At 45.5% G+C, this 15,097-nt stretch overlaps 1 protein-coding gene across 1 annotated transcript in view; it reads left to right on the top strand.

The window, feature by feature from the left end:
• The first annotated feature begins 417 nt into the window (after nucleotides 1-417).
• The window catches only part of POLE (polymerase (DNA directed), epsilon, catalytic subunit), a 59,929-nt gene continuing 45,249 nt past the window's right edge, over nucleotides 418-15,097 (top strand). The window contains exons 1-14 of the mRNA XM_006874089.1: nucleotides 418-479; nucleotides 5,673-5,814; nucleotides 6,338-6,418; nucleotides 6,808-6,852; nucleotides 7,006-7,098; nucleotides 7,434-7,588; nucleotides 11,079-11,220; nucleotides 11,548-11,628; nucleotides 12,361-12,468; nucleotides 13,039-13,149; nucleotides 13,371-13,456; nucleotides 13,642-13,761; nucleotides 14,156-14,288; nucleotides 14,524-14,637. Of these exons, the coding sequence (XP_006874151.1) occupies nucleotides 418-479; nucleotides 5,673-5,814; nucleotides 6,338-6,418; nucleotides 6,808-6,852; nucleotides 7,006-7,098; nucleotides 7,434-7,588; nucleotides 11,079-11,220; nucleotides 11,548-11,628; nucleotides 12,361-12,468; nucleotides 13,039-13,149; nucleotides 13,371-13,456; nucleotides 13,642-13,761; nucleotides 14,156-14,288; nucleotides 14,524-14,637 (1,473 nt within the window). The remainder of the gene's footprint in view (nucleotides 480-5,672; nucleotides 5,815-6,337; nucleotides 6,419-6,807; nucleotides 6,853-7,005; nucleotides 7,099-7,433; nucleotides 7,589-11,078; nucleotides 11,221-11,547; nucleotides 11,629-12,360; nucleotides 12,469-13,038; nucleotides 13,150-13,370; nucleotides 13,457-13,641; nucleotides 13,762-14,155; nucleotides 14,289-14,523; nucleotides 14,638-15,097) is intronic.

Here is a 15,097-nt window from a genome sequence, read left to right as displayed (position 1 = left end):
TTCTGAGCCCCGGACGCCTGGGGCGGCGACCGCATCTTGGGTCCGCAGCGCGGGGACTGTCTGACATTTCCCGCCCGGCCACAGCCCGCAATATCGTCCCCGGCCAGACCCCGGGTGCGCTGCACGCGACTGTACACACTTTAACCTTAGTCCCTAACGGTCCACCTCCCCTCGGGCTCTTTAAGCAATCGGCCCTCAGGGGGCGGGACGCGCGCCTGCGCACGCTCCACCTCTTGGACTGACGGGCCGCCGCTCCTCGGAGTCCGTCGATGATTGGCTCTTAGCGGGGGCGGGTCGCGTCGCACCTGTGGATTGGACAGCTTCGGTGCGTGGGCTTCCGGTCTCTCGCGAGAGTTAATCGGAGCGCGCCAAATTCCTGTCAAGAAAGTTTCTAGAGACCTTGGTCGGAGCGGCGCTATGGTTCTCCAGAACAGCGGAAGGCGGCGCGCGGAGCCGGGAGGGGACGGCGAGGGCAGCCGGTGAGAGTAGACCTTGCCTTTCCCGGTGCGGGATATCCGCGTTGCCCCCGGGTGCTCTGAGGCGTGCTGAGTCTGATGAGAGAGTGTTGTTTGTGCAGAGGCGCTCGGCCCATTCGGCCGGGACCGGAAGGGAATTTGAGGCGTGCGAGTGGTGGCCAGCTGGTTGCTTTCCTGTCAAGTTTTCAGATTTGCAGTCAAGAATATCTTTTTCAGACAGAAAAGAGCGGTGTTTGGGCAGTGAGGGTTTGGTGTCCTGGCACGAGTATTAACCTGGGTGGTTTCGTGGACGGCTCAGTGTCCACCTCAGCCTTGGACTGTTTTCACCCTTTGATTGAGGAACACTTGCCGAGTGCCCGCAGTTGAAAGTCTAGCGAACTTTGGGGCAGCTTGTCCCCTGCCTTTCGCGTTCAGAACTCTCCCAGTTTCCTCTTGGGTCTCGGAGCGGCCCTTCTCCGTTCTCTCCCGCACGTTCAGCTGCTCAGGCTCGAGCGCCCGACCGCAAGTTGGTTGGCTCGCAGGGTCGGCGGGTCAAGCTCACCAGCCACATCTTGGGAACCCTCTACAGGGACGCTTCCCCCCAAGCAGCAACAACCCCCATTCGTGCGGTCTCGGTGTGACGCCGTACGATAAGCACTGGACTGCTAACCTGAAGGTCGGTGGTTCCAGGCAGCAGCCGCTCGGAAGCAAGTCCACGGCAGGGGCAGAGGCAGGGGTACTGGGCGCTGTTGTTGGCCTCACAGCGGCCCTGTCTAGGGTGTCCGAGGAGCGCCTGGTGGCTTTGGTCACCTTGCGGCTGCTACAGCGCCCCACCAGGACGCCATTGGTATCAGCTTGTTGCTACCGAGTTCCGTGGAGTTGGTTCCTGTACAGGGTTTCCAAAGCTGTCCATCTTTATACGGGGCAGAGCGCCTCATCTTTCTCCCGCGGAACAGCTGCTACTTTCGAACTGCTGACCCTGAGGTTCACAGCCCGATTCGTAACCACTGCACCACCAGAGCTCTTGTTGTTGTGTTATGTGCCGTGGAGTCGGTTCCGACCCTTAGCGACCCTGTACAGGGTTTCCGAGGCTGTAAATCTTTACGGGAGCAGAAAGCCTCATCTTTCTCCCACAGAACAGCTGGTAGTTTCGAACTGCTGACCTTGAGGTTCACAGCCCGATTCGTAACCACTATGCTAGCAGAGCTCCTTAACAATGAATACGTGGAAATAATAAATACAGTGCCACTTACAATTGCTCTAATTACTTCGTCTCTCATACTTCGGACATATCATCTGGAAGGACCAGTCCTTGGAGAAGGACATCATGTTTGGTGAACCGAAAGGTCGGCCATAAAGAAGAAACCCCCCAAGGAGATGGATTGGCAGAGCTCTAGAAGAGAGAAAAATTTGTTTCCTTGTTGTCAGTTGAGATAGATCCTTCCAGGAGCTCCTAGAAAGACCCTGTCTCCCTTGCTATGTTAATATCTGACGTCTCTAGCCCAAAAGGATACACTGCATTTTTAAGAAACCGGTTGTTTTCCTTCAACAGGTCTTCCCACCACACTTGTGTGACTAATAAATAGGGAAATGATGCCCGTAAAAAGTGGAGCTTGAGAAGGTTCATTTGCAAAGGGAATTGGAATAGAGGAAATAGAATTATAAATCTCAGTAGAAAAGGAAAAAGCCTTGGTCGGATAGTTGCACAGATATGTGCCTTTTCACGTTTATCTTAACATGTAATATGAGCACGTACACCTGCGTTTCCCTCCTGGAGAAGTGTCCGCCTGCCATGCACAGTTCTAAATGTGACAGATGGCACTTTCTCCGGTACTCAGGTCTGAGCGTTCACCAGCCAGCAATTCCACTTTGTTGTTCTTGTGCCTTTAAGAAAAGTATTATTTTGAGATCGTTGTACATCCTCAGGCAGTTGAAAGAAATCATCCAGAGATCTAGTGCACCAGTCACCCCGTTTCCTCCACTGGTAACATCTTGCATAGTGATAGTAAAATTGACACTGATTCTGTCCATCCACCATATTCAGACACCAGTTTTGTATGTTCTCAATTACATATGTATAAATTTAATTCTATGCAACTTTATCATGCATAGAGTTGTTTGATCAGCAAGACAGTCAAAATATTAGAAGAGTTCTATCCCAAGGATCCTTTGTACTACTCTTTCATACTTAGAGCCCTTGTCTCCCCTAATCTCTGCCAACCACCAGTCTCTTCTCCCTTCTCTAATTTTGTGATTTCAACAATGTTGTGTAAATAGAACTATGTTGTTGAGTACCATAGAGTTGATTATGTCTCATAGCAACCCTCTAGGACCCAGTAGAACTACCCATGGGACTTCCTACGATGACATCTTACGGGAACAGTTCGCCATGTCTTTTCTCCCTCCAAGCAGCAGTGGGTTCAAATCGCTATACTGTGTGTAATTTTTTTGGATTGGCTGTTTTCACTCAGCATAATTCCAATTTGTGTGTGTACCAAGTTTGTGCCTTTTTAATGCTCAGTGACATTCCATAGTATGGGTGTACCAAAGATTGTTTAACACTTGGTCTTTTGAGGAATATCTGGGTTGTTGCCAACTCATAGCTATTATGAATAAAGCTTCTGTAAATATTCACAAGGCAATGCCCAGCCATGATTATTGTTCGTGTTATCATTCTGCTTACAAAGTTGCATAAATTTTGAGTGACTTGTCCCAGTCGTATCTTTGCGTGTTGTTGTTGTTATTGTTAGTGACCCGATGCACAACAGACTGAAACACTCGCTGATCCTGCACCATCCTTGCAGTTGTTAATCTTGAGTCCATAGCTGCTTCCTCTTTGCCAGTCTTGTCTCATTGGGAGTCTTCCTCTTTTTCTCTGACCCTCCACTTTCCCAAGCATAATGTTCTTCTCCAGGAACTGGTGTCTCCTGACAATATGTCCAAAATATTGTCCTGGCTTCTAAGGAGCTTTCTGGCTGTACTTTTTCCAATACAGCTTTGTTCATTGTTCTGGTAGTCCATAGTACTTTCAATGTTCTTCTCCAACACACGTAACTCAAATGCATCCATTCTTCTAAAGTCTTCCTTATTCATTGTCCAACGTTCACATGCGTATGAAGCTATTGCAAATACCCTGGCTTGGGTCGGGTGCACTTTAGTCCTCAAACTGATATCTTTGCTCTTGAACACTTAAGAGGTCTTGTGCAGCAGATTTGCCTAATGTAATATGTCGTTTGATTTCTTGACTGCTGCTTCCATTGAGTGTTGATAGTGGATCCAAGCAAAATGGAGTTTTTGACAGCTTCAGTTTTTTTCTCCATTTATCATGATGTTGTTTATTGGTCCAGGTGTGAGGACTTTTGTTTCCTTTCTTTGAAATACAACTCATACTGAAGGCTATGATCTTCCTTGTAGGTTTACTGATGTTATCCTAGCACAGACAACATTATATTTCAAGATCGATCTTAAAATATTCTTTTTGATGATTAATGCGACGCCATTCCTCTTGAATTTGTTCCATATGATTGTCTGATTGATAATGGCCAATAACAGTCCGTTTCATCTCACTAATGCCTACGATAGTTATCTTTATGCATTCTATTTAATTTTTGACAGCTTCCAATTTTCCTAGATTCATACTACCTACATTCCCTGCTCTGATTTGTAATGGGTGTTTGTAGTTGTTTCTCCTTATTTTGAGTTGTGCCCCATCAGCAAATAAAAATCTCAAAAGCTTTACTGCGTTTGAGTCATCAAGGTCAACTCTACTTGTTCTACTTTGAGGAAACAGCTCTTCCAAGTTGTATTTTGAATCTTTCCAACCTGAGGGGCTTGGCTTATCTTCCAGCCCTCTATTTGTTGCTGCTGTTTATAAGGTTTTCACTGGTTCCACATTCAGAAGTAATCTGCCTCTGCTTTTTCAAATCTGCCTTATTCTGGAAGCGTAGCAGAAACCTGTCACCATGGGTGACCCCTGTTGTTAAGTGCTGTCAAGTCAATGCCGTCCAGTCGATTCCAACTCATAGCAACCCTGTACAGGGTTTCTGAGGAGCAGCTGACGGCTGTAAACTGTTGACTTTGTGTTTTGCACCAGCGCTTATCCTGCAACACCACTCAGGAGTCCCTGGGTGGTAGAACTTCCAGCACCACAGTAACACTCAGTCCACTACAGTCCAACAGACTGACAGACTATAAACTGACATACTACAGTACAACAGACTGACAAACTACAGTACAACAGACTGACAGACTACAGTACAACAGACTGACAGGCTACAAACTGACACACTACAGTACAACAGGCTATAAACTGACAAACTACAGTACAACAGACTGACACACTACAGTACAATAGACTATAAACTGACACACTACAGTACAACAGACTGACAGGCTATAAACTGACACACTACAGTACAACAGACTGACAGGCTATAAACTGACAGACTACAGTACAGCAGACTGACAGACGATGAATAGCTTCACGTTAGTCCTGTTATTTTCACAAACTGCTTTGCCAAGTGCAAGGTTTTGCAGGAATCCATGTACCATGTCATAATCCTTAAACTAGGTGAATTATGGGCTCTGTGGGTAGATTTTTGTTATTTTTTATTATCATCAAGTGCTGTCGAGTCAATTCTAACTCATAGTGACCCTTTATAGGGTTTCCAAAGAGTGACTGGTGGGTTTGAACTGCCAACCTTGCAGTTACTAGCCCAGTGCTTATCCTACAATGCCACACCAGGACTTCATAATGAATACAAACTATGATATTTCAGCAGGGAATAAAGAAAAAAGAGGGGGGAAATACACAGACTATAAATAGTGAGAAAGAAGGCCAGAAAAGCTGAGCTAATTTACTCAATCATTTTGGACCCTATCCTATACAAGGGGCTCTGCTAGATATGTAAGTCAGGGTGTTCATAGATTTTTATTCATTTCTTTTTTAAGGTGGGCAGTCACATGATGTCATCTTCTAAGCCCCCATTTCCATTACCTTGAGATTTTCTGGAACCTATTGATTCAGTTTTTTCAAACACTCCCAAGAAGCCTTTTCCTGAGGCTCTCAACTTTTCCCAGAGTTAGAACAAAGAGGAAAGGGAAACCGTGGCAGATTCTTACAGATAGACTACTTACGGACATAATTACTCCTTAGTAACTTGTGAGTAGATGGCATCCGGAAAATGAAACTAGATTTTCCATCATCCTTTCCCTCAGGGATGATGGGCCTTCTTCCTCAATCTCTGCAATCAAGCGCCTGGAACGAAGTCAGTGGACAGATAAGATGGATTTGCGGTTTGGTTTTGAGAGGCTGAAGGAGCCTGGAGAGAAGACGGGCTGGCTCATCAACATGCACCCTGTGAGCACCTGGGCTTTCCCTTCACTCACACAACTCACTTTACAGTGGTGGTGGCGCCCCTTGTAGTGTATTTTTTGCCTCAGGAATGGATGACATGTAGTAGACATCTGTTGATTATTTGACATCGTCGAATACTACAAAGAGGCCACTATGGGAGGACTCATGTAGGGTCCATCATGTTTGCTGTCAGAACACAGTGTTCAAGGATTATGAGGGAAACCCACATTCAGAGGGTGTTCTGATGCTCTTCTGGAGAATGAGGCAGGTGATACTTATGCAGAGGTAGAGTTCAGAGCTAGAGGGAAGGGTTTTATTTTAAAGTACTCTGTTTCCCAATGAGTAGAGGGAACACAGCTATTGTACTCTGTATACTGTGCTGTGTACATTATTCATCAAACTTATAAATAGTGGTAGAGGAATCAGGATATAAAAGTAAGAGAAAAATAATTAGGTGTTATAATGAATACAGAGGATCTCAAAAGTGAACAATTTTGTGCCTATTGACTATGACGTTTTCTTTCAGACTGAGGTTTTAGATGAAGACAAGCGCTTAGTCAGTGCAGTAGATTACTACTTTATTCAAGATGATGGAAGCAGATTTAAGGTAAGCTTTGACCCCTGAAAAACTTAAAACCCAGTCAATGATAAGAGAAGTAGCTAGGTCCAAAATGACAAGAATTTGCTCAGGTCTGGGATTGTTCAGGGGAGGGACGAAGCAGTTTTTAGTACAGCCTTACTTGCCATTGTTTAAGATCTAAAAGATGTTCGCTCATTCGGGCTCTGAATGATGAAGGGAATTGTGCCTCTCAGATTGTTTTTCTGAGACATGGCTTGATCTTAGTTTCCTATTGTGCTAACTTTCTTCAGCACCATTTAAGTCAAAGATGTATTGCATCTAGATCTGCTCATGGCATATGAACAGCCTGTCTTCATGTTTTTTTTCTCTTTTTTTTCTTTCTCATCACCCCTGGGGGCGTGGTGACTGTTTTACAGGTGGCATTACCCTATAAGCCATATTTCTACATTGCAACCAGAAAGGTAAGTGTATATTTCAGGGAGTCAGGTCATAGGACCTATGACATATTCTGCGGCGGGCTTTGGATCTCAGAAATAAGAGGACTTTTAGAGAAACTGGCACAGAAATAAATAGATCTTATTAATGAAAGTCTTTTTATTCTGATCCTGATTCAGGGTTGTGAGCGAGAAGTTTCATCTTTCCTCTCCAAGAAGTTTCAGGGTAAAATTGCTAAAGTGGAGACTGTCCCCAAAGAAGATCTGGACTTGGTAGGTATAATCCATGTCTTCCAGGGACCAGTAAGGCCATTGCCCACAGTGTCTGTGGCAAGTGAGCTGGAAAGGAGCTAGAAAAGCAAGTCATTTATTCATGATCAGGGAGTAATTAATGTTGGGAGGGGGTCATGAATGACAGGACTTGGTGACTATCTAATGAATCTTCTTCCAAGAAGCCTTCTGGGATTAGGTGGTGCCCTGTGCACAGCTCAGCAAGGTGCTGTGCTGTGAAGTTCCCAAATCTGATTTATGTGTGTTCACCTTTGTGTCATTTATCCCCTTGTTTTTCTCACCAATTAAGCCCTATACCTCTTGTGTCTACCTTACAGCCAAATCACTTAGTGGGTTTGAAGCGGAATTACATTAAACTGTCCTTTAACACGGTGGAAGATCTTGTCAAAGTGAGAAAGGAGATTTCTCCTGCAGTGAGGAAGAACCGAGAGCAGGACCATGCCAGTGACACCTACACGGCTATGCTCTCCAGGTACCTCCTGTTTATTTAAGTAAAGCAGGCATTTGGTCCAGAATGATTGCTTTTCTTAAGGAGCAAGTAAATGTACCAATCAAGTTACTTTAATGGTAGGTTTCATCTGATGTAGATAGTTCTGAGCAGCAATTACGTATATATGCTCTTTATAAATGAAGTGGCTTCCAGCTCTTATCTTGGTTGTATATTTTAGCTGTCTCTCTTTCCTTACCAAGAGGCTGGACTTGAGCTCTAATAATGAGCAACAGGAGTCCTGGTGCGGTGCTGTGGGTTAATGCCCTGGACTGCAAAGTTGGTTTGAACCACAAGGTTGGTGGTTCAAACTCACCGTCCCCTCCTCAGAAACAATATACAGGGTTGGTATGGGTCAGAACTGAATTGACGACACTTAACAACAATGAGCAATAGTGAAAAAAATGTTTAAATAAATACGGTTTTGTTAGGTGTCATTGAGTCAGTACCAACTCGTAGCACCCTTATGCACTGCCTGGTTCTGCGCCAACCTCACAATCATTGCTACACTTGAGCCCATTAATGCTGCGTCTGTTCCACTCTACCTCATTATTAGCCTTCCTCTTTTTCACTGACCCTCCGCTTTACCAAGCATGATGTCCTTCTCCAGGGACTGCTCCCTTCTGATCACATGTCCGAAGTATGAGAGACAAAGTCTTGCCCTACTGATTTCTAAGAAGCATTTTGTCTGTATTTCTTCGAACACAGATTTGTCTGTTCTTTTGGTGGTCCATGGTACTTTGAATATTCTTCTCCAGAACCAACTCAGTTTCATCAAATCTTCTACTGTCTTCTTCATTCCTTGTCCAATTGTCACTGTCATAATAATGTTATTGAAAATCCCATGGCTTGGATCAGGCACACCTCAGTCCTCACACTGACATCTTTGCTCTTGAACACTTTAAAGAGGTCTTGTGCAGCAGATTTGCTAATGCAGTGCGTCATTTGATTTCTTGACTGGTGCTTCCATGAGTATTAATGGTTGATCCAAGCAAAATGAAGTCTGTGACAACTTCAATCTTTTCTCCGTTTTTATGGATGTTATTTATTCGTCCAGTTGTGAGGATTTTTTTTTTTCTTTACATTGAGGTGCAACCCATAGCAAAGGCTGTGATCTTTCTTCTTCATCATTGAGCAAGGTTGTATCATCTGTGTATTGTAGGTTGTTAGTGAGTCTTCCTCCAATTCATATAATCCAGCTTCTTGAATTATTTACTCAGCATACAGACTGAATAAAAATGGTGAAAGAACACATTCCTGGCGCACACCTTTCCTATTTTTAAACCATTCAGTGTTCCTTTGTTTTGTTAAGACAGCTGCCTCCTGGTCCATGTACAGGCTCCTCATGAGCACAGTTAAGTGTTCTGGAATGTCATTCTTACAATGTCATCATAGCTTAGAATCGAAAGCTTTGTGTAGTCAATAAAGCACAGGTAAACATCTTTCTGGTATTCTCTGCTTTCAGCTAAGATCCATCTGATGTCAGCAATGATATCCCTTATTCCATGTCCTCGTGTGAATCTGTCTTGAACCTCTGGCATTTCCCTGTCAGTGCACTGTTGCCATCATTTTTAAATTCTCTTTAGTAAACTTGCGTGTGGTATTAATGATGTTGTGCGATGAGTTCCACAATCTGTTGGGTCACCTCTCTTTGTAATGGGCATAAATATGAATCTCTTCCAATCAGTTGGCCAGGGAGCTGTCTTCCAGATTTCTTGGCGTATAAGAGTGAGTGTCTCCAGTGCTGCTTCAGTTTGTTGAAAGATTTCAATATTCCATAATTCCTGGAGCATTGTTCTTTGTCAGTACCTTCATTGCACCTCGGACTTCTTCCTTCAGTAACATTGGATCTTGATCATATGCTACCTCTTGAAATGGTTGAACATCAATCATTTTTGTCTTTTTCTTCTTTCTTGTCTTCTTAATGACCTTTTGTTTTCTTCCTGTCTGATGTTCCTGATGTCTTCCCACAAGTCTTCTGGTCTTCAGTCATGAGTGTCTAATGCCTCAGATCTGTTCTTGAGATCTCTAAATTTCAGAGAAATAAAGACCCTCTTAATCAGACTATTTTAACACAGTCTGTTTCTGTGGTTTATGGAAAGTGTTAGGTCATCTACTGATATTTATTCAGGGCCTAGCACTTATAATATGGACTCCTAGTGTGGCGCTATAGAATAAGCGCTGCGACCCACAGATTGGTGGTTGAAACCCATCAGCAGCTTCTCGTCAGACTGACTTGATGATACTTGACAACAACAGGTCCTATGTAGGCTGTGTTCTCCAGAGAACCATGGGTAGTGTACTGAACAGTTTAAATGTAGAACACTGAATAACATAGAAAGCAGGATGAAAAATTAAGAAAGATTTGAAAACCTTGGAAATTTCTGCAGTTCCCTGCCTCCTCCAGTGGTACGATAGATTTCTTTTCAGAATGTTGTGAGGTGTAATCAGAGACCAAGTCCCCAGTGGCTGGAGCTTTCTCTGAGGCTTGGTTGTCTTTTTTTTTTAATTCCCTTAACAACCCCATTCAATATTTGAATGCTTAAACCAAGCTAAAACCAAACCCCTAGTCCTTGACTCAATTTTGACTCGTAGTGACCCCATAGGATAGAGTAGAATTGCTCTGTTGGGATTCCAAGGCTGTACTTTACAGGAGCAGGCTGCCAGATCTTTCTCTTGTGGAGTGTTTGGTGGAGTCGAACCACCGTTTGATAACTATCGAGTTCTTTAACCACTGTATCACTAGGGCTCCTTTTTGAATATGTAGAATATTAGTCTGAATATCCTAGTGACAGCCTGGATCTAGTAAGATTAATTGTGGTAGAGAGGTCGTTAACTCGTTTTCTGTCCCCTAGTCTGCCTCAGGCACTTTGCTCAGAGTTGTGTAACTGCCGCTGCCTCATTTAACCTCATGACACTCCCCGGGGATAAATGTGTTACCATATTTATTTTTTCCATGAAGAAACTTGAAGTTTGGCAAGGTTAGGCCACATCTTTAGACATGAGGGTTAGGGCCACTCGCATCACAGATAGCATCCCCTTCCTATGTAGCAGAGGACGTGGCATGTTGGGCCCCACTGGGGTGGGGAGAATGGCCTGAGCCACCTTGATGCACTCCTAGATGGGCAACAGTCAGATGTGTTTCCGTCCTTTTTTCAAAAACTAAGGTTTGGTGTCTTGCTGACCATAAGGGTGGTAGTTCAAGTCCACCAGCTACTCTTTGGAACCGTACACCAGGTCTCTATGAGTCAGAATCGACTAAATGACACTTAATAACAACAGGTGTAACATATGTGAATCCTAATTGTACACTGGACTTTCTGGACTTGGACAGGTGACCAACCAGGGTCTCTTTTCAAGGAAGGACTGTCCTTGTAATCCCAACCCCACTGAGATGCCTTTCCTGTGCACATGCATTGCCTCTGATGTCTGTATCTAGCCTCCATCCTCTCACTAGTACGCTTTATTTCTATAGTGTTCTACAAGGGGGTGGGGTGATTACTGATGAAGAGGAAACCTCTAAGAAGATAGCAGACCAGATGGACAACATCGTGGACATGAGAGAGTATGACGTCCCATACCACATCCGCCTCTCCATTGACCTGAAGATCCATGTGGTGAGGGGGCTGGGTGAAATCCAGGGCTGTTTGATCTTCCCAATCAATTCTTAAGCATTTTGATTCATGACGTTGATTGTAACCCCCACACAGGGACAGCACTCTCCCCACTTCCTCCCTGGGTTTTCCACTTTCATTTGTCCTTTTTTCCTGGCCATTCCTTCCTTCTGAGCTTTGTCCTGGGGCAAATGCTGCCTCTTTAGCTCTCATGTGGTTGGCAGGGCTGTTTTTCACATGAGGTATCACTCACTACACATCAGGAGAAACCCCTAGAGAAATTGCTTTCCCCGCTTGTGGAGCTTTTCAGTTAATGCACGTGTTCTGCAGGCTCACTGGTACAACGTCAGACACCGCGGCAGTGCTTTTCCTGTAGAAATCGCCCGCCGAGATGACCTTGTTGAACGGCCTGTAAGTACTGCCTGCACCTCATCCTGCAGTTTCCTCTTGCTGTCCTCAGGTCTTCTAGCGCTGTTCTAGAGAGGTGAAACCCAGTGCTAAGAGGTGAATTTGATTCAAAGACTGGTTTAGTTCTTTGTCCTTAAATGCTTTCCTAAAACAACTAGGGAGCTGTAATTTTTTTCATCAATTTCAGACCTGAGAGTATAGTTTCATTTTGTACTTATGTGTTCCATGTTATGTTACCTTCTAAGCTGGGCTGGTGTGAGAACACATTGTGACTCCCAGTTGGTAGTTGATGAATTGATATGGTGCGAAAGCATTGTATTTATGATGAGAAGACTTTGCCTCAATACAACATTTACCAAACTGGGTTTTCTCTTTTCTGAAATGAAGTTGTTAACTTGTGAACCACAGTCAAGTAAGTCACTTGACAACATTGTAAAAGGTCAAAATGAGGTAACACGTTTTAAAAACTTTTGAACCAAAGGGTTTTCTGTAATTTCATTCTTTGTCTCCTACATGCTTAAGTTAAGTTTCCATACCATTGATAAATGTCTTGGAGTTGAGGTGAGTCAGTCAGTCCCTAGACCTTTTGGGGCATATCCCAGTGGCACTTTCATTCTTGCTTTCAGAAACGGTGTTAAGCTGACTGGTGGGTAGGTGTCCAGAAGGGAAGTCATTTGGGTGTTCACAGGCAGATTGGTGGGTTGTGGGCTTAACTATACTTTTCTGTACTTTCAGGACCCTGTAGTTTTGGCATTTGACATTGAAACAACGAAATTACCCCTCAAGTTTCCCGATGCTGAGACTGATCAGATAATGATGATCTCTTACATGATCGATGGTCAGGTGAGCGGCTGGGCTGACTGTGGACAGCGACCTATTCTGGCTCTTAGAATTAGAGCAGCGTTTGCTGCATAGTTAATTCACATGCACCTCAGAGCAACTGCAATAAAGTGACTCACCCATTTTTGGGTTTCTCAGTGCATATAAACATGATTATACTACGCTGTGGTCTATTAAATGTGCAGTAATGTGTCAGACTGCAAAGCCGTTTGAACTGCAAGGTCAATGGTTCAAGCTTAACAGCTGCTCCTCAGAAACCCTATACAGGGTCACTATGGTTGGGAATCGACTCGACGGCACTTCACAACAACAACAACGTGGTGAAGAAGTTTGACATCCTGTCAGACTGACCGACATGAATGTCACTGACACTAAGTGAGCAAGTGCTCATGGGAAACTGAGGGATGTCCCAGCCCTTCAGTCTGTAAAACTCACACTAGAGTGTCATGCAGTAAAGCCAGCTATCCCTGTACATGCGCCTCCTATAGCTGAGCGCACACTGGGGAGGGGCGTGGGTACAGTGCTGAGGGCTGTGCTGCCGACTCTCATGTTGCTACCTCTTAACTCCACCAGGGTTACCTGATCACCAACAGGGAGATTGTCTCAGAAGATATTGATGACTTTGAGTTCACCCCCAAGCCAGAGTATGAAGGGCCGTTCTGTGTCTTCAATGAACCTGATGAGGTAGGTAGCCCCCAGGTGCTGTGGAGTCGAACATTGTTTGCTCACTGAAAGCCAAAGCTCCTAAACCTGGTGTTGGATTGCATTGCCTTCACCACAGAGACTGGGCTGGGTGGGTGCAAAGAGCTGACGCCAGCGGTGTTTCCCAGTCTTGAGAGTGGGATCTGAGACATCCTGAGGAAGAGAAGAGGAAGACCTCTGACCACTGTCCTTGTTGGGTGCAGGGTCACCTCATCCAGAGGTGGTTTGAGCACGTGCAGGAGACCAAGCCCACCATCATGGTGACCTACAACGGAGACTTCTTTGATTGGTGAGTTTGCATGTATGATGGGCATTTGGGAGGAATGGGGGGGCCAGGAGGTTTCCCTCATTCTTAGTGGGGGAAAGATCTGCATGAAGGGGTTATTGGATGCTGGAAGCCCCTTGTCTGAGAGGAGGCAAGAGAAGAGGAAATAAGGCTTTGTGCTGCCTGCCTGTCCACTGCTCTGCCCCCAGGCCATTTGTGGAGGCTAGAGCGGCCGTGCACGGACTAAACATGTACCAGGAGATAGGCTTCCAGAAGGACAGCCAGGGGGAGTACAAGGCCCCCCAGTGCATCCACATGGACTGCCTCAGGTAGGTCTCCCAGCAGGGAGGTGCAGGGGGCCGGGGCCCATAAGGGTGACACTGTCTCCTTCCCAAACCTCTCAGGGCTGAGAGAAGCTGCTGAGTGACCCGAGGGCTATGTCATCCAGCAGAGGTGGCTGCTAATTCAGCACCGTGTTTAATACCTGCTGGGCTGGGGAAGCTGAGGAGGACAGACTGAAGGCTAATGGGAGCTTTATGCTTGAGGGATAGGCCTAGGTGTCTCATGCTGAGGAGAGGGATTGGGTGGAAAGGGGACCCCACAGACTTTACAGATGAGCATTGACCTGGAGGGGGCATCTGTGCTGTGTCCAGCTCTGCCTCTTCTGCTGTCCTGTGCTAAGGTCAGAGAAACTTATAGCCTCCTTTCCTATTTCATTCCCAGGTGGGTGAAGAGAGATAGCTACCTTCCCGTGGGCAGCCACAATCTTAAGGCAGCCGCCAAAGCCAAGCTGGGCTATGACCCTGTGGAGCTGGACCCAGAGGACATGTGCCGGATGGCCACTGAGCAGCCCCAGGCACGTGACCCACACTGCTCCTTGGGCCCTTTGCTCCTATGTAGGTGTCTGTCCACCTGTCCCTCCCACTTCCCACTGGGATCGGCATGTCCTGTTCTTGTACCCTGTGAGTTACACCCAGCCAGCATGCTTGCTTTTCCTCTCCCAGGTCCACCTACAGGGCTTTTATGCTGCGGAAGCCCTGATTGTAATGCTGTTTGAGGCTCTAAGGTAGCATCTCTCCTGCTCTCCGCAGACCTTGGCAACATACTCAGTGTCAGATGCAGTGGCCACATACTACATGTACATGAAGTACGTCCACCCCTTTATTTTCGCGCTGTGCACCATCATTCCCATGGAGCCCGACGAGGTCAGTGCCATTGCAACCCGCTAATCCTCCTGAAGGCTCGAGTGTTTGCCCGTGTCCTGTTGAAAGCTCCTGCAGGACTTTTGCATTCAGATATCGCTAGTGTTCTTTGGGAACCTGTAGCCATGGGAGGCAGAGTTTATGACAATCTGTCTTTTCAGTTGTAGTGAAGATGTAAGTCACAGATGCCCACTCCCCACTATCTCCACATAGAGTTCAGTCACATGGATTGCATTCTTTCAAGTTGTGCAGCCGTTCTAATGTCCCTTTCCAAATCATTCCATCACCGTTAGCATATCGTCAGTGCTTCCGAAGCAAAACTCACTGCTCCTCCCTCCCCTACCGCCACAAGCCATTGGTTTCTTATTGTAAACTGTCAACCTTGCAGTCCTGTGCGTATCCTACAGGACTCCTAGCAACCAGCATCATTTAAAAAATTTTTTTAACTTTTTGTGAATTCAGC

This window comes from Chrysochloris asiatica, unplaced genomic scaffold (assembly GCF_000296735.1).
Source record: "Chrysochloris asiatica unplaced genomic scaffold, ChrAsi1.0 scaffold00261, whole genome shotgun sequence".
NCBI lineage: Eukaryota > Metazoa > Chordata > Mammalia > Afrosoricida > Chrysochloridae > Chrysochloris > Chrysochloris asiatica.
Note: the sequence above shows the minus strand (reverse complement) of the source record. Positions and strands in the feature narration are given on the sequence as shown.